General features: G+C 46.4%; 6 protein-coding genes and 1 non-coding gene across 7 annotated transcripts; 5 read left to right on the top strand and 2 right to left on the bottom strand.

Moving 5' to 3' along the window:
• The first annotated feature begins 268 nt into the window (after window positions 1-268).
• Window positions 269-4987, top strand: V1508DRAFT_423716 (PXA domain-containing protein). Its single transcript, XM_066941210.1, has 5 exons — window positions 269-1698; window positions 1754-1854; window positions 1905-3248; window positions 3302-4523; window positions 4577-4987. The coding sequence occupies exons 1-5, from the start codon at window positions 588-590 to the stop codon at window positions 4729-4731; spliced, it is 3933 nt and encodes a 1310-aa protein (XP_066793775.1). The 5' UTR covers window positions 269-587; the 3' UTR covers window positions 4732-4987.
• A 95-nt stretch (window positions 4988-5082) lies between these two features.
• Window positions 5083-9502, top strand: V1508DRAFT_423714 (uncharacterized protein). The gene is made up of 5 exons (XM_066941209.1): window positions 5083-6887; window positions 6959-7114; window positions 7162-8681; window positions 8734-9005; window positions 9057-9502. The coding sequence occupies exons 1-5, from the start codon at window positions 5239-5241 to the stop codon at window positions 9288-9290; spliced, it is 3831 nt and encodes a 1276-aa protein (XP_066793774.1). The 5' UTR covers window positions 5083-5238; the 3' UTR covers window positions 9291-9502.
• A 33-nt stretch (window positions 9503-9535) lies between these two features.
• V1508DRAFT_423713 (DNA-directed RNA polymerase) lies at window positions 9536-10317 on the top strand. Its single transcript, XM_066941208.1, has 2 exons — window positions 9536-9707; window positions 9764-10317. Exons 1-2 carry the CDS (start codon window positions 9655-9657, stop codon window positions 10074-10076), a joined length of 366 nt encoding a protein of 121 aa, XP_066793773.1. The 5' UTR covers window positions 9536-9654; the 3' UTR covers window positions 10077-10317.
• On the top strand, window positions 10318-11574 carry V1508DRAFT_423711 (2-nitropropane dioxygenase). Its single transcript, XM_066941207.1, has one exon. It carries the CDS (start codon window positions 10438-10440, stop codon window positions 11491-11493), a length of 1056 nt encoding a protein of 351 aa, XP_066793772.1. The 5' UTR covers window positions 10318-10437; the 3' UTR covers window positions 11494-11574.
• A 7-nt stretch (window positions 11575-11581) lies between these two features.
• Window positions 11582-14211, bottom strand: V1508DRAFT_406067 (condensin complex subunit 2/barren; the record flags this gene model as incomplete). The annotated part of the gene is made up of 4 exons (XM_066938742.1): window positions 11582-12627; window positions 12681-13196; window positions 13244-13808; window positions 13867-14211. The coding sequence occupies 4 exons, from the start codon at window positions 14209-14211 to the stop codon at window positions 11582-11584; spliced, it is 2472 nt and encodes an 823-aa protein (XP_066793771.1).
• Window positions 14212-17083: 2872 nt separating this feature from the next.
• V1508DRAFT_463755 (Sodium/calcium exchanger protein-domain-containing protein) lies at window positions 17084-20904 on the top strand. Its single transcript, XM_066942879.1, has 3 exons — window positions 17084-17560; window positions 17622-20054; window positions 20115-20904. The coding sequence occupies exons 1-3, from the start codon at window positions 17354-17356 to the stop codon at window positions 20475-20477; spliced, it is 3003 nt and encodes a 1000-aa protein (XP_066793770.1). The 5' UTR covers window positions 17084-17353; the 3' UTR covers window positions 20478-20904.
• A 134-nt stretch (window positions 20905-21038) lies between these two features.
• Window positions 21039-21129, bottom strand: V1508DRAFT_t81. Its single transcript has one exon. It is a non-coding gene; the product is annotated as a tRNA-Arg (tRNA).
• Window positions 21130-22404: the final 1275 nt, after the last annotated feature.

Raw genomic sequence — 22404 nt, 5'->3', positions numbered from 1 at the left:
CCTTTAATAGGAAATGCTTTAACTTATTTAATTAGTATCACGTGATTTGCGCCGATATTCGATCGAATACGAATATTCGAGCCGATATTATTCGAATGCCTTTGAAAGAGTCGAATATCGAATACGAATATTGGGAAAACCTGCCGATATTCGTATTCGAAACAGCCCTACTGTGATCGTGTTCAAATACCGAAAATACCTGTTTTAAAGGGGATTTGTAGATATACATTCTTTGTATGGTGCAATATTTTTGATGAATTCTGCGCGGGGAAGCGGCTCCAACTTCAAATTGGGAGATTGCGTTGCGCCCGCCTCGAGTCTGACATTGGTGTTGTGAGCACGAAATGCAAACGACGCACTTAACTTGTCGACTCAGATTACACCCACAGTCGTCTGATACCACAAAAGCATTGTATCATCTCAATTACAGCACCCTGCCCAAGGCGATTGTGGTTCTACGTGGTTACAGCGTTAATCTTGTGAGGTTAATCTTTGTTCGCAATATTTTCTGTCGACAACCCACCCACTAAGCTACATTATGACCTGACGCACATATCCAGAGTCCAACTCCACAGCCAGCACGTAAAATGTCGCAAAAACGATTATCAATACCGACAGTCGTCGTCGCGATATTCGGCGCGCTAGCACTCGGTATTCTCCTACGCAGGAACTACATTGCACAGGTTGCGTTCGAATCATTCTTCCTCGGCGTCGTCGTGTGCGCAGTCCTGAGCCTTGCTGCGGTAGGATATTTCTACAAGCATACGTCTCCTCGATCGGAGAACTTGCGACGGTATAGACCGGTCAAGTTTCCGGCCTACGCCTTCACAACTGCAGAAGCATGGGAGAAAGAACTTGACTTGTTGTCTTCGGATAAAGCGTCTTCGGCACCACTGTATCCTCCTTCATTCGTCATTTCGGGGTCTTTGGATATAATCATCGAGTACATACTGAGAGATTTCATTTTGTCCTGGTACTCACAGATCTCTATGGACGCGTCTTTCCCGGCGCAGGTCGAAAACACAATAAGAATCACAGTCCAACACATCAGAGATAGACTACTGCAAATCGACCTCGTGGACTTCACAATGCAGAAAATTATTCCGATCGTCACTAAACATGTTTCAGACTTTGCAGCGGCGGAGACAGCATTAAGGGGCAAACACCTTAATAAGCAGTTCACAGAGTCGAGAGAGCTGGATATTGCTCTGGCCTCAAAGTACGCAAATGGAGAATTACATCCTGCGGCGTCGTTAAAGGCGCCAAATCCAAAAATCGCGGAGAAAGAATGGATTAGGAAATTAGTGGGATCTATCCTGCCATATATTTTACCCGAACACGAAGCGCAATCTCGAGCAGTGTTCATTCTCGTTCAGGAGATTGTAGCGTGCTCTGTAATTTTGCCAGTTATTTCGGCACTAGAGGAGCCAGACACATGGAACCAGATAATTGAAAAGTACGCGAGCTCAACATTACAGGACCGCAAGGCCGTTCAGCGACTCCGTGCCGCGTTGGATAAGCATGCAAATCCGACCCATAACAAGAGCCAGCAGCCAATCGTTAGGTTGACAGCAAAGTCCGATGAACGGACGTATGAGAAGTTTGTCAGGGGTATCCGACGGTGTACATTATTGTCAGAAGCGAGACGGCTGCGATATGACATTACAATCCAACTGAAACGTGCGCTAATAGATGGAAGTACGCAGCCTTGAATGGTGAATGCTGGCGCGGGTACAGGCTAACAGTGCGATAGATGACCTCCTGCTTATTAGACGACTTAAAAATGCGAGGCGTTTGATTGACTTGAAAATTATGGATCTCACGAACGAGAATTTGTCTCCTTCTAAACGAAAAGTACGTGCTCCTCGTCCCGTATTACTTTAGCCAGACTAATCCGATGGTAGGGCGTGAAAGCCACACCTAGTCAAACCCCCAACAACGACCCACGAGAAAAATATTCAATACTGCAACTGCTGCAGAGTTCTGCTGGTTTATCATATTTTATGGAATTTATGGACCGCCAACGACGAACAGTCTTGCTACAATTTTATCTAGTGGTTAACGGGTTCAAAAATCCGTTGGAAGAGGACAACGACGATAGCGATGGGGATCCGGAATCAGTCGTAACCTGGAGCACGTCTGAAACGTGGAGCTCTGCTGACAGGGATGACATTAATCAGATCTACAATTCGTATTTCAGTGACCCACTGATTGAGCTCCCCCAAGCTTACAAAGATGATGTAAAGAAGTTCTTAGATAATCCGGACAGTACACCAAATGATTACCGGCGAGCCAGGCGAGCTATCCTACGAGCCCAAAGGGAGGTGCATGATATCCTGCAAGAAGAGGATCTTCCAAAATTCAAGACCTCGGATATTTTCCTGAAATATCTCACTTCGACAGACCCGGAGAGCGAGGCGCAGAAAAGTACGGTAGATGATTATCACGTCGGACTCCTAGATGATCCAAATGATATCGAAGTCAACGACAACCTCAATATCGACCCCGAATACATGACTGTCGACCGCAAGAGCTTGGATTTGGATCAAGATGGGCTCTCGATATCTGTCCAACCGGAAGATGACGTGGTGCAGGCGGTTCAGGCTGCATTTGATGATATCATGCAATCACGGCCCGCCGCAGATGACGCCAGCAGTAGCCGTTCAGCTACTTCTTCAAATCCAAAGGCCCTGTCGTCGAATGAAGATGCAGTCCCAGAAACTCCAGGAACTTCCGAATCACCGCGATCATCTATGGAGTCGTCGCGCATCAATGCTCTCGACGTCGTTGACACCGTAAACACATCCAAATCTGCGACATCATCCTATCTCCGTTCAGACCTCTTCGGTACAAGTATGAACAATGAAAACAATATATTCCCATCGGAATCTGCTCTCTTTGAAGAAACTTCTCGCGACATTTTCTCGGACGACTCATACTCCTCTGAGGACGAAATTGATACTGCGCTAACAGACGACATGATTGACGACACCGAATCATCCATTCATCGGGCAGACCCAGGGGATCTCGGCCTTACTGAGGCGATCCAGCACATTACCGATGATATTAATAAGCTGATGAATCAGGACGCTGTGCTAGAATCGTTGCTGAAGAAAGCTGAATTGACTAATAATGTTGCTGACTTGCGGATTTTGAAAAAGTCGAAAGCCAGTGTGGAGAGAGAGATCCGGAGGAAGGAGCTTCAGAGACAACAGTATATCGTCCAGGAAAGCGATAATGGCCTTTATGTACGTGTCACTTTTTACGACTATGACTGTGGAGTTGGACTAATATTTTACAGGGTCGGTCTACTATTAGAATCCAATCAGCTGTTAGTGGTTCGGATAACGGCAAAGCTTACGCTCTGTATATCATTGAGGTCCAACGTTTAGGCTTTGACGGGTCGATAGCCGCAGCATGGATTGTCGCGCGTCGCTATAGCGAGTTTTTCAAGCTACATCAGCACCTGCGTCGCCGATTCGCACAAGTTAACGATATTGATTTCCCGAAGAAAGGCGTCGCCATGTTGAAATTCCAAAAGTCTTTTATTGAGGGCCGCAAGGCTGGATTGGAGGCGTATCTTCGAGCACTGCTGCACATTCCGGAAGTTTGTCATAGCCGCGAGCTACGCGCGTTCTTGTCGTCTCAGGAATTCCACGGATATCAACGAGAGGAGACCACGAATACGTCGAAGACAGACGCGACGACCGGAAATGTCTCAGCGGCCACAGCTGCAGCTGTTGCAGCCGCCACCGCTGCGGGAAGTGGAAAGTCTGGAAAGCGTTATGGGTCACATCGGAACCAGCCTGGAGATCTCGTCGCACGTTTGTATAATACGCTATCTGACGGCATGGACGATATATTTGATAACTTCATCGTTGATTATGCGACTCATATTCCTGGTGCGATTTATAATGCTGCGACCATGCAGCAGAGCCAAAAAAATAGTTCCAAAAATCCTCCGGCCAAACATGTCCGAACCGCAAGTGCTGGCAACTTGAGTGTAGTGACTTCAAAGAGCGGCTCCGCATTCAATGACAATATGACCATCAACGGCAGTGAAGCCAGAAGTTCACGAAGCAAGCAGCAGGCGCTGCAGCAAATAGCCCAGTCATCTGAACCAAGATACGCCTCATCTGACGGGCATGACATCGCAGAAGTGGAAGCGGAGCTGAACTCATACGAAGAAGCGTCGAACAGCAAGAGTGGAGAAGTCCCGTTTATTAAACCTATTTGCGACCTGTTCCTGGAACTGTTTGACTTGAACAAGGGTAATAATTGGCTTCGCGGGAGGGCTAGTGTGGTAGTCCTGCAGCAGTTGCTCGGTGGAACAATTGAGAGGAAAATTCGAGAGCAGATCGACAGCATCGCGGAAGAAGGCATGGTAATCAACGTGATCAACTCAGTTCGCGAGAAAGTGTGGCCAAATGGTAGTCGCACTACGGAGCGCATACTTCGTTCCTCTAAGGAACAGTCAAAGACTAAGAGCGACGCCTCGTTCCTGCTAACGACCCTTGTTCAAGGTGAGACATTATGCTTGACTCTTTTGAGGTAGTATACACTGATATCATTATAGATCTGGCAGCTAAAGTGGTTGGTTCCTCGAACGCGCGCCATGCATCTCGGCGCCTATTTGCCATGCTTCAAAATAAGATCTTGAATCTTCATGTCGTTTGCTTGATTGTGGATGAGGTAGTTCAGGAGTTATTTCCTGAAATAAAACAGCATTAGCTTGTACAGTATTGTGAAGGAAGTCAGTGATAGAGGCTAATATTGCTAAATTGCTTATTTGGTATCCTGTTTGGAAGATTGTTACTTTATTTTGTGTTACATACTTGATCATTCTTTGTTCGTGCTACAATATTGGTATCGGGTCCTGTATTTTTTACATTTGTCTTACACATTGGAGTTAGTCGTGGATGTATTTTTCATTTGTTCGGTTACAGCATAGTTAGATGTAGTTACCCCAAATTAATTTTTCATACTATGCAGGATTTTGCAAAATATGCCAGTCGATGTCGACTGTGGGTTTGGGTATTTGTAACTACATGTTAACGTTGCTGATCCCCATAACCCGCACAAGCCCATCAATGCGTGCCCATCGAATGCAGACTATCATGCATTAAAGAGCCGTCCGTGGCCGTACCGACAGGCAGTCGTAAACAACATTAAAGAATCGTATTTGTCGTTCACACTAACTATTCAGTACACAATCGCGAAATAAAGTGGAACGGCAACATGAGTTACAACGGTATCACAGCAGAACAGGCGCTCAGTCCGAAGCAAGAGCCAGTGTCTCTATCAGCGAATCCTCAGCAGCAACCACAAGCCCAATCAGGTCCTCAGCGACCGCCGACGATACGAGTACCATCTAATACTTACGCGCCAGCTCGGAAGCCGCAGCTAGCAAGCGAAACGTCGAGAAAGAATCGATCGTCGTCAAATAACCGGGTATCGACTCGCAAGCAGCAGCAAAAAGAGAAGCTGCATAATCAGCAGGACCAAAGCGGCCACGCACCAAGAGCGACAGATGATTTTGAGGCGCAGCAAAAATTCTATTTGAAGAAAATGCGAGACGATCTTGATGATGAGTACTACACAAGAGGGATCAGCCAGTATGATTCTGAGGCCGACGATGAATCCACAGTCATTGATTACCCCGTACGAACAGATTTTCAAACAGATGTATTTGACTCGGATTTTGTGCCGCCGATAGCTGCAAATCTGACGACGTCGAAAGAGAAGCCATCTCCTGATGAACTTGAGAATCCCAAGAATAGAGAGAGACTAGAATGGCAGGCTATGCTTTCGGCGGTGCTCACCGGCGAAGTCGTTAAGTCGGAAAAGCGGAAGTTACAAACAGGTCAGACTACAGGAAAGCTTTCACCGGAAACCGAATTGTGGCTGGAAATTAGAGCAAAAGTTTGCGGTCGGTCTATGGCTCTTCAAAGGAAGATCTTAGAGGATTCTCGGAAGGGTGTTGATCAAGTTATTGACGAGCTTATGAACTTTCAAGTCCAAGGGAAGGACGAATGTCCTTATCCTCCTGACGAGCAGATAAAGAATATTTTACGTAAGATTGAGAAATGCGAGAGCCTTTGGAGGTGTACATCGGCCATGCGCGAGGACAAGCCGGTGACAGCCAATGCGGAATTTCAAAGTCGATGCGAGGCGTTAATATCATGGGTTACTATTTCCGGGAGTATACATTCACAAGTCGAAGCTTTAAAAATATGGATAGGCAATGATGATCTGGATCTCACACGGGCGCCTGATAAGACCGAAAGTACTGCTTCCATGAGCGAACCTATATCATTTATCGAGCGAATATTCAAAGAATCAGATATTGCAAAAATTTTTGAGACCAAAATATTGGCGACTCTTGGGCCTTTGATTGCCAAGGCGAAGCAAACGACAATTGAACAAGGCGGCATTTTTGCGCAAATGCATTTGCCGTCATACCTGGAGGAATTGCTCATTCTTTTGAACTTTCCTACTCGGCTCATTCAAGAAATTATCCGAACTCGACTGATATATGCTCGCAAGCTAATGAACCCCACAATGATGATGATCGACCAAATGATTGAGGTCTTCAAGGTTTCAATCCAGCTCGCAGTTGATATCAAGAAAGATTATTTTGAACTATCGGCACCCGAACCGGGGTGGGAATTACCAACAGTTATTGATGAGAACTTCGACTATATCTTCTTGGATGGATTAAGCTTCTATCTTGAATTATTACATCGTAAGCTGCTTGGCGGTGCAAAGGGCCGAAGGTACTTCAAAGCGTTCAGAGAGGCAGAGTTTGTGGAGGGAGAATGGAATTACTTGAAGGATGTGGGACGATTTGTTGAGGGTGCAGACCTTGAAATCGCGGAGCAGTTCAGGTCAGTCGTAATTTAATTAGTAGTTATTCAATTTTGGTATATCAAATTTCGGTTAGCTAATAGTCATTCAGTCTTCTCACTGGGAAACTTTTGCAACGGCTTACGTCGTATTTTGAGCGGCAGTTGAAGGGTCCACCCGTGCAGACGGAGTCAGAGATTGATAAATGGTACAATACTACTATTGATCACGTCAGAGGTTTCCATCGAAAACTTCTACGATTCTCAAGGTACGATCGATTTGGTCGGCGTTGAAGTATAAGCTGACTAGTATTAGAATCTTGGAAAATCGGTTCGAGAACACTAGCGAATACGCAATTGATGCGCAGCAAATGCCACAGTTCATCAGGAGTTTAATACAAAGTGGGCACTTTTTGATATACTCGGGAGAGCGTGATGGTGTACATATTGTTGCAGATCCTTCACTGGCTGACAGACTGGGCATGATCAGGGAAATGGTACGTGCGTTCTCCAGGGAAGAGATTCCTGAAAACGATACTACATTCTCCTATCTTCTCTTCATATGTGCGCAAGAGCCGCTAGTATGGGATGGTCCTACCGTGAATCTCGATCTTCCAGATCTTCAGCTTGATCTAAAGCCTGGAAGATTACGACTTGTCGCTGACGGATCTGTTTCTCGATTGCTTGCCGCACGAAGCCGATTCACCAATGCCGTCTCAGATATTTGTTTAGTTGTCGTCGAACAGCGTGCTTTCTTCCCTCGAGTTGATCGTGAACTGCAACGAATCCGAAAGACATTTTACAAGTTAGCAATGCTGATCATCACTTCCGTAGATACCGTCAGAAGTCAATGCAAGGGAATCGGATGCCAGGAAATGGTGAACCACTACTTCATTTTTGCTCGCGAAGTTGGGCAACGTGCTATGCGCTATCTCGACTCCAATAGACGTGCCGCTTGTGCGCTAAAATTGGTGCTACTCAGTATCGATTGGGTGAGCTTCGTGTGCGACGATTGTGTTGCAACGGATAAAAAGACATTTCAGTGGTCCGTAAATGCACTTGAGTTCGCTATGATGATGACAAAGGGTGTGAATATCCTTACTGTCAGTGATGAGGAGTTTTCACGGCTGAGGCTAAAGGTGGCCGGCTGCATGACACTTCTGATTTCTCATTTCGACATCATGGGCGCGAGGTCTAGTTTGGCTGCTGCTCTTGAACAGAAGCAGCAAGAAAAGACCATCAGCCCGATCAAGGAAGGGGAACGGGATGATGAGGCTTCAATCAAGATGGTAAAGGGTGAGTGGATGAAAGAGCTGGCGACGATTGAAGAATCGAGGCGTTTACAACAAGAAGAACAGCGTAGTGTTGGAAAAGTTCTTGACGACAGCAACAGTGAAACTCAGTACCTCATGTTTTTGACGTCGTCGTTCACTAATGTGTCTCTCCGCTGGCAGCAGGGCCGTTTCATTGGGGGTGGCACGTTCGGCAGCGTATATGCAGCCGTTAATCTTGAGACTGGTGATGTTATGGCCGTTAAGGAGATTAGATTACAAGATACGCAGTCAATTCGACATATCGTGAAGTCAATTAAAGATGAGATGACTGTTCTTGAAATGCTAAACCATCCAAATATTGTACAATACTATGGAGTCGAGGTGCATCGTGAGAAGGTGTTCATCTTTATGGAGTATTGTCAAGGTGGCTCGCTGGCGAGTTTATTGGAACATGGCCGTATAGAGGATGAGACTGTTAGTCAGGTATATACCCTGCAGATGCTGGAGGGTCTGGCATACCTTCATGAGGCGGGAATCGTACATAGGGATATTAAGCCAGAGAGTGAGTTTTATGGGATGTAATTATCTGAAACTGGCTAACAATATAACTGCAGATATTTTACTGGACCACTTGGGCGTCATTAAGTTTGTTGATTTTGGAGCGGCGAAAGTCATTGCACAGAAGGGTAAGACTCGAGCTGGTGGGGAGACAGTTGGAACCAATTTGAACAGCATGACTGGAACTCCAATGTACATGTCTCCAGAAGTTATCACCGGAAGCGGTACTGGCCGCCATGGAAGTGTTGATATCTGGTCTATGGGATGTTGCGTTCTTGAAATGGCAACTGGAAGGCGCCCGTGGGCAAATCTCGACAATGAGTGGGCGGTATGTATCAAGTGCATTGTCGTGATTATGGGCTAACTGCGGTTTGTTTAGATCATGTATCATATCGCTGCAGGCCACCAGCCGTCACTTCCCTCCGCTGATCAGCTTAGCGAAGCTGGCCAGCAGTTTCTACTCCGCTGCTTCGAGCGCGATCCATACAAGCGCGCATCTGCAATCGAGTTGCTAGATGACCCGTGGATCAGATCGATCAAAATGGAGACTTTAGCAGGCGAACCTCAAACGCCGTCCACGGACAGTGAGACTTCGAGTCGAGGGGGAATATAATGTAGAAACAAGCATTTCGAATACTATGTGAATCACATTTACGATATGATACGATGTTATTGATGTATAGACTCCTATGTTATTAGGATTTTGGGCGCATTTTCATATTTGGTGCATATAAGACAGTTGGAGTAAATATTATATTGGGAGTTGTTAAGTATTGCTCATATATGGAGGTCTAAATAGTTATTTGTATAATATCTTACAACAAATTCCATCCTTGTCCCCTGCACATGAGCTCATCACGCAATTTAAGTTCCAAATCATCGGGGTTAGGTCTTGGCAGATCAATATTGGAGCCAACACATCTGATCGCTATATATCGTTCCCGCAAACCCAATATCATTATTAGCCGTAAGCAAAGATGAACCAACCAGACAGATTCGAGCTATTCCTTCTGCCAGATGGCGTTTCTAAGTAAGGTTTCCTCTGGCATGCGTGTTGAGAATAAGACCTGGCTAACGATTGGAAAGAGTGACGGTCACACCAGATTCGCGAATTCCAAACGCAGTCAACATTAAATTTGAGCGAGAAGATCATACATTGGGAAATCTATTACGATCTCAGTTATTACAAGATCCAAAGGTTATCTTTGCTGCGTATAAGGTGGAGCATCCTCTTTTCGCCAACTTTGTCCTACGTCTACAAACCGAGGATGGCTACACGCCGCGGGAGGCTTTACAGCAGGCTATTTTTACAGTGATTACACAACTGGAGCAATTAAAGAAAGAGTTTACAAAGGAATGGGAGTTGCGGAAGCTCTCGGCAGATGTAGATGAGTTTTAGCGTTATCAGTTGGCCACTTTGTCTGCTCGGTGACGATACGGAAGAGCGGTGCTGGCACATAGCATGACATTTCGTTTGTATATATTCATGCTCATTACTTGTACATTAGATTTGGGATCAGGAACTTGTAACAGTAAAAGTATATTGTTTTATATGCCAATCCCGAGGAGCACATGACTAGTTCTGGTACCAGGCGCCGCATATATTCAGCAGACAGCCAGTAAGTTACGTCAAGATTACCATATTAGTCAGTTTTAAATGTTGTCGCTCGTCATTATCTAAACTTGTAAGCTTTTGTCACTACAGGCAAATCTGCCTTTAGTGTACATTCTCAGTTCAACATTGAATGTAACCAGCGATCATGACTATTCAAGATCTTAGATCATGGTTCCCACATCTGACAACTCCAATTATCTTCGCAGCACCGATGCGACTATTCTCATCAGAGAGGCTTGCGCTAGCGGTCTCGCGAGCTGGTGGACTCGGATTCATTGGAGCTGGCTACGATTTCTCTAATCTGGATGCAATGCTTTCGAATGCGTCATCTAGCATTACTTCGTCACCAATTCCGACAGCGGCAAATTCTACTCTGCCTATCGGTGTTGGTGCTATCCTTTGGAATGTCGATCAGGCAGAGCAAGCCAGGTTCATGAACTTGATGCGCCAGTACAAGCCATGCGCAATCTGGCTTTTCGCGCCAAAATCTGACGCTCAGATGGATGAATGGATAGGAGACCTGCGGCAATCATCTCCTGATTCCAAAGTTGTTGTGCAAGTAGGCACAGTAGCAGAAGCGGTCCGGGTTTACAAGCAGGTCGATATTCTTGTCGTTCAGGGGTACGATGCAGGTGGACATGGTACAGCGAGAACTGGAAGTATTATTGTGATGGTCCCCGAGGTGTTGTACGCTCTCTCAACGCTGGGAAGTACGGGTAGGGAGAAAATTCCGCCTGTGGTGGCTGCTGGCGGTATTGTGAACGGAGCAGGCACCGTCGCTGCATTGGCCTTGGGTGCGGATGGGGTTGCTATTGGGACGAAGTTTCTCGCAGCTAGTGAATCGGATGCTGATCATGCTTTTCAGGCAGTGATTGTCGGTATTAAAGATGGCGGTAAAAATACCGTTCGTACCAGACTATATGATGATTTACGTGGCAACTCTGGATGGCCACAGAACTACAATGGCCGAGCATATATAAATGACTCATATCTGGACGCTGAGCGGGGTGTCAAAAAAGATGTACTGCTTCACAAACATAAAGTTGCTGAGCGTGAAAATGACCTGAATCGATTGGCCGTCTTCGTGGGAGCAGGTGTTGGCCTCGTGATTGAAGTCAAGACTGCTGAGGAGATCATTGTTGAAATCCAGAAAGAAGCTGACGATGTGATTGCGAGGTTAAGTTTAACTAAAAGTACATAGGCGAATCTACTGTTACACTCAAAATTCACAAATAATTTTCACGAGCATGCAAATATCTCACGGATCAACTCACAGATGGTATAACTCCCTAATATTCATCAACCACTGCTGTTAAGTCTTTACGAATGGTTAGATCTGTGAAGTCCTCACTATTTTTGATATCTAATCCCTTCTCATTTGCGAGGTGTAGCAAACAAATAAAGCAGAAGCTAGTTGATATGTCCGCCATAGCTCTCGCAGGATAAATCTCTTTCAAGCTACTAACAATCTCTGAGAAGTACTTGGGTTCCTCCTCAGGGAGTGCCTCAGGACGTATAAAGCTGCCATGCCTGGCTGCCGGTGTCTCCTCTGCTGCCTTTTCTGGAGCAATCAATCGATCATAGTCAAGAGTCGTCCACAGACTATCCTTAAGCTTCTTGACATCGACCTTCTTTGCAACGCGAGCGTAATTGACATAATCGGTCTTAAACTTGCGTCCACCATTCAGAACCAGTTGACTGCCAAATTCAAACTCCTCTTGGGCTTCTTCGCGTCGAATAAAGGTCGTGAGATTGCCTTCGTTATTAACGGTTGCATCTGCAGGAACCATTGTATGACTTCTAGAGTGGTCGCCATCCGCTAAAGACGAGATTTCAGCTGAATACTCATCGAGATTCTCCGCAGCATCCACAAATGATCCGTCATCATTAGCAAGTCCGGGACCAAACTCGTCATCATTGAAGAAATTGGCATCATATGTTTGAGGACACGACTCGTCATTGAGGGATTGTGGACCATGGTCGTCAGGATTTGGAACATAGTTGTCTGCTTGACCACTTGCCTCAGCATACCGGCGTGGTACCAGAGTGTCGCCGATATTTGTCCTTCGTTCGCCAGGCTTGAGAAAATGCAGCTGCACACGGGGCTTGAGGAATAGACGGAGGAGCTTCGCGGAGTTGAAATTCATCTCTTCTTCTAGCAGGTTTCTCGTCTCTGATCGCCACTGAGACTTCGGCAGTAGAGTGCTGGTAGGATTACCTTGCTCAAATATGGCTCCTCCGTCAACCTCCTCATCATCATCAAGGAAGTCAATAATGAGCTCCTCTTTCTTGCGCGACTGGCGAGGTTGCTGAAGCTTCTTTGTTCCTTCGGCATCTTTAAAACATTCGTTAATATCCAGTACAAATAAAAAGTAGACATACAGATACCTTTCTTAGCCTTCCGAATCCTCCAATGTTGAATACCGGTCAAATTCTTCTTAATGTTATCATCGAAGTATGCGAAAATGTCATTCGGGTCCTCCCCAGCTTTGTTCTTAACAAATTGAAGCACGTATGATCCAAGATTTTTTCCGTTTTCGTATCCGCTATCTTGGTCCAGGTCACCGTCGATGCCGTTCACGAAACAGTCGTCCAATTCTGGCATCTCTGATCCGGATCTAATATTGGATAGCCACAGGTCCCCACCATTTCCAAACTCTTCCTTGACTTTAGGTATGCCTTCCTCCTCCGTTGGCTGCTCGGGGTAGTGAACACTGTCATCATTATAGCCGTAGTTGTCGCGTAGACCATTCGGACTAATTTCAGAAATATCATCATTAAACGATCGCAAAAAGGGGATATCTAGCGGGACAGCATTCGGATCCGCCGGAAATTCGAAGTCCTTCAGGGACGGGCTGATGAACTTGTTGTCCAGATCATCGAGAATGTCACTAAAATAGCGATCTACGTCTTGTCAATAATCTATTATCGGAATATGCACCCAGACCTACCCCGCAAAAGCTCCAAGTCGAGTTGTTTAGAGGGACCATTTATTGTTGATTCGGCATCCTCCAAAGGATTAACCTTAGCATCCTCGCTTGTGTCGAACACCACCCTGAGACTGTTGTCAATAGAAAGATGATTAAACAACAATCCCTTCGCACCGCCTTCGTCGAAGTCGGCGGACGCTTTCTTAAACAAAGGATCCACAGAAAACTCTAAATCTAGCTTCTTAAGCTGAATGGCACTGAAGTCCTTGACAAGAGTCGCTTCCGACCGCACACGTCGCTTGGCCTTCTTGGTAGCTCCTTCATGCTCTTCATCGTCGTTATCACTGTCAGCTATGTCATTTCCATCCTCCTTCTTTCGCGGCTTTGACGCATTTTCGGTGAGACCGCTGAGTAGCTTGCCGGTTTCTGTGGCGACTGAATCAATACGAGACGTGTAGATCTTAACACAGCCGTCTAAGGTGCACGATGCCTTCTGAAAGTTGATTCCGTCCCCCTCCTTTAGAAGAGACATGTCATGGAAGTAGTCGATCAGTGCGAAGTTCCAACTGTTCGTAGCGTTGATTTTCTGTAGTTATTAGTCAATAACGGTCCGATGCTTTCGAGACTCAAGTCCAATTGCATACGTTATCCGTCGCGAGTTTCATCCATTCCTCAAAATTAGACAAAATTGGTACTCGCGGAGTGCTGTATGCGGAGTTATCCTCCGCATCTGTGTTCGGTCCATCAATGGGCCGTCGAGGGGTCGCCACGGAAGCCAGAATGTTTTTGTTTATCTCATTAAGCACGTTTCGTCTGTTCGTCATCCTCACGAGTTTTTCTGACAGGTCATCATTTAGCATTGGAGTAGAGACCACAGATGAGAGTCGACGCTGCTTGACTGGTGAAAGAGACTGGCGGTTAATCACTTTCTTTGATCGGCGGGTTGACTCTGGAGTACTGTCGAGGGATATATGTGACTGACGGGGCATTGTTAATGGCTATGATTTGGGGCCGTAAATGCGGTCGTCAGAAATGCATGTCGAAGTCTGCAAGATCCAGGTGACACGAGAGTTAAGATTTGTTGCTTAATGACACGAGCCGCAGCCCAGTTTGTTTTGGTGGCGTTGACGAGGCAACTGTTCGAACCAGAAATTGTTCAAACCGGTTCGAGCAGAGTTTCAGGGGTTATTGATGATCAACAGAAACCCTGAGAGCAGTGCAGCCCTGTTAACGGTGGTCAAAGGGACGTTGCTACTCTCCAGGAGTTCCAAAATCCCCAGGCACCTTGATAGCGAATGTGCAGCAGATGGTGTAATGGTCAGTTGAATGGCAATAAGAGTATAAGACTTAGAGATAAGGCGATCCCCAGCAAATTGCTAAACTACATTTGAAGGTAGGATGCATCACAGACTAGCTCCATGTGCAGGTGCCTGTAGTTGGAAGTTATTGTTTTAAGACGAAAATTTGATTGCATTCCGGGCAATTACTAACAGTCAAACAACATATGCCGGCTAAAACACAGTGTAAACCCAAACCCAAATTGAAAGAAGCGTTTGGCCGCGAACAAAGAATAATGCAAGTTTATTAGTAAAGGTCTTGACGCAGCACCTTTGCCTCGAGAAATTGCAGTTTGTAGCTTTGTTCATTAGAGCCGAGCTCTTCTTGATGTCGCTTGTATTAGACTGCAACCAGACCCCGGATTTGAACATTACGTATAAAATGCCCGGATGTCGTGGTCCAGCCCAGGGCCAGATTGCAAGGAGACAAGCTCAACGCACGCTACACAAGCGCTTGTAGCGTGCTCGCATGCGTATAGATTCTCGCGCATTAGAAAGGAAGGGAACATCCATTTGGACAAGGGCGAGTAGGGAAACCCTCCGGAAACAAGAACCCAGTGCGAAAACAAACAAAGCCGGAGGCAAAACCTAACACCGTTCCTTGAAGGCGAATAGCGCATTGTTTAAAGAGGATCTCAGTCTGTCACAGACTCCCTCTTGCCGCGTTGATGTGAATGTGTCACTGAGAGCGGTAGTTGAGCCAAGTGGCTTGGTTCTCGCCGTCTTGGACTCACCTCGGTTCCAGACTGCCCTCTCCATGTCGAAAGCGCATCGCGAGAACTGGTTGATGTCGGCGCTTTTTAGCAGCCTCGAGAAGCACCGACGTGGCGGACTGATTCTAACTGAGACCTTATGCAAACTCTGCTCTATTTGTGTTAATCCATGGAACGGAGTCTTCCAGGTTATCGCTATCGTCTAGATAGCTTGTAGATATCTCTTTGATTGAACGAGACATCGACCCTAATACATGCTGCGTTTTCTGAATGCCACGTCTCAATAATTTGCTCAAATTCATAGTATTCTCGGCCATCTGCAATCATGCAATTCCTTACCTTCGAAATCTCTTCTGGCCCTTCGAAGAATGCAACTTTCAATTTCAAGCGGTGAAGAAAGTGGTCCTTGGCTGTAGATCACCCCAGTATTTTGCCGGTCAGTTGTCGGCTTTTTCTGAGAGCTAGATTTTGCGTTTCGGCCCTTCCCTTTTTCGAAGGAGCGATGGTAATTATTAGAGATGTGGGTAGCTAGTGCAGGTGCGTAGATTGATACGGTAGGGAGAGGGAAAAAGTAGGTCACTAATATACATCAAGCTGCCGTGACTTGTGAAAACTCTTTTACTTCGATTAACGTTACCTCTAGCCTGTTTTATGTAACACGACAGAATATGAAGAGACATAGAGAGTTTGAACCTTGGTGCTGATAAAGGTTGAAAACTCCGATTAAAAGTGAGAATATGGGGCTTAAACCAATCATTCCTCTTTGGGACTAGCGGTACCCACGATATTTTATTCTGCTTGTTGCGACGGGGTTTGGGGAAACGAAGGTGGACCAGACTACACTAGACTTTGTGGGGATTAGAGTCAATTCGACTCGTATTGAGAAGCAAGTCGCCAAGCCTGGACGCCACCAAACATGAACTATCTGTAAGCATTCTTACATTCTTGACCCTGCACTTGTATTAGACGTTATCAAATTGACCCTGCAGAATCCGGTCGGAATGTTAGATACGCCATATCGTTCGATAAGCCCGTATTCAATACGAGCAGTGCAAGCTGAGTTTGATTGCAAATGTTATTCGAGCTGATCATGATGTATGACCCAAATATTATTGCGATTTCGTTAGCAAAGCGCAGATCCTATGACGTAAATGACAAAAGAATTATTATTTTATGCATGAGTCGATCCTGACTGCTTCCTGTAGAGTTGCTCACAATATACTCACCCATATTAGCGCAAGTAATATCATATAAGAGCACCGGTTGATATACGACTGTGATGCCGTTATTAAGGATTGAGCGATGACTGTAATTGTGTGGCAGGTCACTTGTTAAGCTCACGGCTCTTGGTGATTTGATCCATAATTGTGATTGTTACGAACGAGACTTGCCCTGCACCGCTTGGTAATGCAGAGAGATAGCCTCATTGACTGAAATTGGTTATGAATTACCAGTCGTGTTCCGACGAGAGCCAGGTCGACATGCTTCTGCATTACTTCTGCCTGCACGTGCTGACCGAATATTTCAGAAGTCGCATTGTTAGCTGGCAGGCAGTACCTGTGGTTTGTACCGGATACGTTAGGTTAATGCTCCCTCCTGCGGAAAAGCCAATGGATAGATTGCCTGAATATACCTCGACCGTTAAGTTAAAGCCAATAATTGGCAGCAAAAATGCGAGAGACTGCGACGGCACGGGCTGCATATTTTATTATTATTATTGGTGTCGCGTGAAAACGAGTCGATACACAGCCGGGTAACACATGGGCCCCCGCTCTTATCGGCTCACAAAAGCATAACGGTACGAAGCGCGACTACTGGCGTCATCGAAAGTATAACCTTGTCGCATCTCAGCCATCGTGACTCGCGAAATATCGGCCTCGAGACCGACAATCTCTCTTACAAAGTCTCCCACGACTCGGCGCACTCGTCTACGGTGTCGATCGATCATACTTGCGAACTCGTCGTCTTCAACTTGTCCGTCGGCACTGCTAGTGGTTTTGCTTGGCCTCTCACTGCATGTCGTCCAGCATCCGTTGATCTCTCCTATACTCACTCAGCCGCCATTCTGAGACCGGCCAGCGATGTTCGCGTTGTCATTGCCACGGCAGGCTCTTCACCTCGCCTTACCATGCATCCTGATCATTATGGCACTTTCAGCTCTTGTGCATGCTGAGGCTGCCGTTTTGGGCAGCTCGGATGAGACTCGACTGCCGTCCAGCCCGATACTGAAAATGCAGTACACGCCTTACCAGCTATTGTCGTTTAAGACCGCAGCAGATGGTTTAGAGGTATGCGCACTGACTTTCTGTACTGGATAATATATGTTGTCTAATGTTCATCGCCTCTAAGTGTTCCGACGTTTTAAAGGCAAAAAATAAGTGCGCCTTCGTCAAGCAGTATTGTACCAAAGACCAACTAGGGCTTTTCAACTACCTCGAGCTGTACTATTGCACCTTTGCTGACGCAAAGCCTATTGCATTTGTTATTATCACCGTATGGCTAATCGCTGTATTCACAACAATCGGCATCACTGCGAGTGACTTTCTCTGTCCCAATCTTAACACTATATCCGACCTTCTCGGTATGTCGGAAAGTTTAGCTGGCGTCACTTTCCTGGCACTCGGCAATGGATCTCCGGACGTTTTTAGCACTTATGCGGCCATGAAGACCGGTAGTGGATCCTTGGCTGTTGGAGAACTCATTGGCGCTGCGTCGTTTATAACCTCGGTGGTAGCGGGGTCTATGGCGATCATATGCCCATTCACTGTGAACTGGGGCTCGTTCTTACGTGAATTGGGCTTTTTCACCGTTGCCGTTGCATTTGCAATGTATTGCTTGCATGATGGTCGTATCGCCCTATGGGAATGTACGGCAATGGTTGTATTATACCTTGTGTACGTCATATTCGTGGTCTCATGGCATTGGTGGCTTACGCGTGGTGGCCGGTCTATATCGATACCAATCCACCACGATGATCAACTTGCAACCACACCAGACAGTTTTGGTTCCGAGCAACAGCTGGCCTATTTTTCGGATGTCGTCGACAGCAGGGGTTTAAGTGAACAAGAAGTAGAATCTGCACCATTATTGGGCACTGCTCCCTCGTCTTCGAGTATGGACATCGAACAAGCTGTTGACCGATATCATCTTCGGACTTTACAGGAAGGCACATATGGAGAAATTGCGCAGACCATGCGACTTCAGCGGCCGTGGAACAATAGTCATAGTGGATACGGATATGGTGAATCGCCAAGTCTGGCCTCGCCTGTACCTGTCCGACCCTCATTGATTGGTGCTCTAGAATTGCGATCTGCAGTACAGCGAGGAAGGAAGGCAATGAAATTGGACGAGGAAGCTGTAGCACGGCATTTCAGAAACCGATCGGTCAGTCAAGGATTCTCAAGGCGTCATAAACCTCTCCATGCACACAGATTAAGTGTCGATCAAATCATATCTGCAGGGGTATCCTCGCGATATTCATACGGCCAGGAAAATGTTAGGGGCCATAAGTTTAGGTCTCATTCAGCAATAGAGACTGGAGATTTGGCTTATTTCAGTGACGGCAGCCGCCCGTCGTCCAGAGCATCTTCTCGATCGCCACCCTATTTTGCCGCGACTTTTCCTCGGCCCTCCTCATCGATTACCACGCAATATCATCAAGGCGAAATGAGTGCTGCTGCTCTTGCGTCACCGTCACTACAGCCTCTACGGAGTCCCTCGGTATCGTCGCCTGTTCGACAGAACGCAGTACATTCTCAATCATCTCTAACTGCGATGCCATCGATATTCGGCTCCAGAAGTCGATCGAATTCTTCGCAGACAGAGCGAGGAATGTCACCCTACGGTCGTTCCGGACGTTCAAAAAAAACGCATGCGCGGAATACAAGCAGTATAAGCAGGAGATCAAGGTCGACTTCTCCGTTCGACAGATTCTTGGCGTTTCAGCCTCCATTACCGGTTTCGTCAGAGGTTCCTCAAGGTGTAAGCCGGATACCTCAAGAAGACTTGGTATTTTTTGATGATAGAAGTAGCAGATATAGGGATGCACCGGCTTCGCCAGGCGTGGGCCTACTGGATATTCCAGAGCCTCATCACAATGAGACGATGTCTAATATTTCGGAGGTAGACTCCCAGATATCGGACGTTTCATCGCGACGGTCGATCTGGTTCTGGATTCCTCGTCCATACGACGTAAAGAAGGCACTGTTTCCAACAATTGACTGTTTGCATGAAAAGACCAATCTCAACAAGTTCATCAGTATCATTGTCGTTCCGAGCGTGCTCCTTCTTTCCATCACTGTCCCGGTCGTGGAAGCAGAGCGGTTGGAGCACGAGGATAACGAGGCTTACGAAATTCCTCAGGTATATGTCGATGGCGGCGGTAACTGTGCAGACGACGACAGTCCTTCTGACGAGGCGGATGGGAATGTAAGCGTGATGGGGCAGACGAGATTCAAAGGTTGGAATAAGTGGCTGACGTGCGTACAATGCTTATTTGGTCCGCTTGGCATCTTATACATGAACTGGTATGACGTTGATAATCTGTTGCAAACGACTGTCTATGTCGCCGTTGGCAGTTTGATTGCGCTAGTTGGGTTGTTGAGATTCACGGATACTCATAAGCCACCTGTGAAGCTTCTACCGGCATTGTGCTTTGTTGGTTTCATCGTCAGCATCTCGTGGATTTCTGCTATCGCTGTTGAAGCTGTTGGTATCTTGAAGGCATACGGTGTTATCTTTGGCATTAGTGACGCTATTCTCGGTCTCACTATCTTTGCTTTGGTACGCTCCCGTGATATATTTACAACTTGATAAAGTCGGTGTCTAACTGGATTGATTTAGGGCAATTCACTGGGCGATTATGTCTCAAACATCACGGTGGCAAAAATGGGATATCCAATGATGGCCATCAGCGCTTGTTTTGGTAGTCCCATGTTAAATATTCTTATCGGTATCGGTGTTTCCGGCATAATCCTTCTTCCGAATAGCTCCGCCTACACTGATGACGATGCCTACAATCTTGAGATCGCGCCATCACTGATTATATCTGCGGCTACGTTGTTCTTGAACCTTCTTCTGTTCTTGACCTGTGTTCCACTCAGCAAATGGCGTATGACCAGAACTATCGGTATCGCAAGCGTGTCTCTGTGGATCGTCGGCACCTGTATCAACGTCGGCCTGGAAATTATGACAAGGTCTCGATAAAATCACTACAAGAAGAAAAAAATTTTGTATAATACGGGGTTCTCCTTTAATGTCCTTTTCATATTGACTTTGAATTTTATTCATTTTTGTTCAAAATGGTTTGTGTATTATTAGACGGGTCTTTTTGTTTTCTACTTTTATGTTTGAAATTTTGGGATGTATCTGTTTGGCCGATGCACTGTTAGATTAGGTGTATTGTTAGATTAGGATCATATCTAGTTGTTCCATTTGCGTATGTTCTGCGTCACCGCCCAGGTGGTTCTTGGTTTATATTTATACATATGTGTATGCGACTTTTTGTTGTAGATCTGCGAATAGTTTATTATTTATGTATTGAGCAGTCTTCTTGATACTAAATGCACATAACGAATATGTGAAATTCAGTTGATTTCTCTAAATCTGACCCGATGTAACGGTGGTATCTGACTGCTTAATACTGAAGAAAATGATAACTTACGTAGACTTTCATACGTTAAAAGTGTCAAAGTTTCTTGCTGATACTACGATACTTCATAATTGTGCTTAAGCAACAAAAAATTAAAAAAATTAAAAAAATTAAAGCTTCCCTGCCAGGGGTCGAACCTGGAATCTCCCGCTTGACATAGTATATATCACATCGTAGGCGGACGCCTTGCCATTGGGCCACAAGGAACAAGTAATACTTTGCTCGGGAGCTGGCAACAACCGCGCATACCGAAATCATGTACCCAAAGTCAGGGCTAGGGTATCCTCGATCCATTCGGTCCGTACTCCTGTCAAGGTCCTCCCCAGAGTAAGACCCCAGCGTAAGCCAGCTTCATCCTTGGCCGGTGGATCGGAACAAACATTGAGCAGGTACAGCTGCTTTTCGGGTATCTTCCACTCCGCAATGCCGTCTTTGGACTTCAAGAAAGCCTCTACGACCGTGGACCCCCCCACTATCGAGATGCCGTGCTCCATCACAGGGGTATACCGCATCGTTCCCCTAGGTGCCTCATGGCCACAGTTGCGGGTCTCGTATCCATGTCAACGACTCTTACGCGCGTCCCTATTTTGCTCAACAGCAGGAGTGAACGTGCGATATCTGCTTTAGGGATCTATTACCGGGTTATGAGCCCCGGTGCAATGTCAGAGACACAGACTCAGTCATCTGTGGTGGCCGAAGGTGGGGTATTGCGGAGACTTTCCGAAGCTCCACGGAGTGGGAACGATTGTTGTGAAGGAAGAACCAAGGTTTGCATCTCCGCACGCTCTAGCTCACCGTTTCGGCATTGTAGGTGAAAATGGAAGTGAGGAAGGAACTGGCATACCAGTTGGCTCTCATCTGGGCATACTCGAAGCCCCAGTTAATGTGCGCACTGTTTCCACGAATATGAAGACTGATAATTTTTGGAAGAACATTTCTTATACATGACTCAATTTCTTGGAGACTAGCTTTCGGTGGTCGGCCTGTAAATCGACATTGCCATGTTAATCTTGTTGCTCTTTGACCGCTTTGACAGCGACACGCTCTCGCGGCGGTCGCGTCCATCGGAGCAAATTTGCTTAGTATACCCAGCCTGGGCTCCTTCTGATGGTTTTTTCTCCGCAACACAGTTCCCTGCTCTTGCCGCTGGCTCCTTTCGTTACTAGGGGTTCCGTAGGATGGCATCCTGACGTGGTTGGCTCATGGCTGCCCGGGTTCAATAGACTACACTCAAGGTCCCGGATCTTTCAAATTCCGATGTCTGACCTTCCATATGCCAAGGTGTCGCCTCATAAACATATTCTGCTTTTCCGAGGTGGTATACTTCGATCTGGTTTGTTCCCACCTCACGCCCACACCTTGGATGCCCTCATCAGTGTTGCGGCAAGTACGGTCAGTGGTGGGAGCGTCGACGAATACCACCTTCAGGATTTCGACCTATCCTTTCAATTGCAGGGCACGCCCTATTCCTGCGCGCAATTG

Source organism: Lipomyces doorenjongii (genome assembly GCF_038497915.1).
Source record: "Lipomyces doorenjongii strain NRRL Y-27504 unplaced genomic scaffold V1508scaffold_60, whole genome shotgun sequence".
Taxonomy (NCBI): domain Eukaryota; kingdom Fungi; phylum Ascomycota; class Lipomycetes; order Lipomycetales; family Lipomycetaceae; genus Lipomyces; species Lipomyces doorenjongii.
This window is presented reverse-complemented; position numbering and strand designations above follow the sequence as displayed.

What these genes read in the sequence shown, in the direction of transcription:
- V1508DRAFT_423714 (XM_066941209.1), top strand. Translation starts at nt 5,239, where the DNA reads ATGAGTTACAACGGTATCACAGCAGAACAGGCGCTCAGTCCGAAGCAA. An exon ending in GAAATCGCGGAGCAGTTCAG is followed by an intron (nt 6,888 to 6,958) that starts GTCAGTCGTAAT and finishes ATAGTCATTCAG; the next exon opens with TCTTCTCACTGGGAAACTTT. An exon ending in ATCTCGACAATGAGTGGGCG is followed by an intron (nt 9,006 to 9,056) that starts GTATGTATCAAG and finishes CGGTTTGTTTAG; the next exon opens with ATCATGTATCATATCGCTGC.
- V1508DRAFT_463755 (XM_066942879.1), top strand. Translation starts at nt 17,354, where the DNA reads ATGTTCGCGTTGTCATTGCCACGGCAGGCTCTTCACCTCGCCTTACCA. An exon ending in CCGCAGCAGATGGTTTAGAG is followed by an intron (nt 17,561 to 17,621) that starts GTATGCGCACTG and finishes ATCGCCTCTAAG; the next exon opens with TGTTCCGACGTTTTAAAGGC. An exon ending in GTCTCACTATCTTTGCTTTG is followed by an intron (nt 20,055 to 20,114) that starts GTACGCTCCCGT and finishes GGATTGATTTAG; the next exon opens with GGCAATTCACTGGGCGATTA.
- V1508DRAFT_423711 (XM_066941207.1), top strand. Translation starts at nt 10,438, where the DNA reads ATGACTATTCAAGATCTTAGATCATGGTTCCCACATCTGACAACTCCA.
- V1508DRAFT_423716 (XM_066941210.1), top strand. Translation starts at nt 588, where the DNA reads ATGTCGCAAAAACGATTATCAATACCGACAGTCGTCGTCGCGATATTC. An exon ending in ACGTGCGCTAATAGATGGAA is followed by an intron (nt 1,699 to 1,753) that starts GTACGCAGCCTT and finishes ACAGTGCGATAG; the next exon opens with ATGACCTCCTGCTTATTAGA. An exon ending in TGTCTCCTTCTAAACGAAAA is followed by an intron (nt 1,855 to 1,904) that starts GTACGTGCTCCT and finishes ATCCGATGGTAG; the next exon opens with GGCGTGAAAGCCACACCTAG.
- V1508DRAFT_423713 (XM_066941208.1), top strand. Translation starts at nt 9,655, where the DNA reads ATGAACCAACCAGACAGATTCGAGCTATTCCTTCTGCCAGATGGCGTT. An exon ending in CTGCCAGATGGCGTTTCTAA is followed by an intron (nt 9,708 to 9,763) that starts GTAAGGTTTCCT and finishes ACGATTGGAAAG; the next exon opens with AGTGACGGTCACACCAGATT.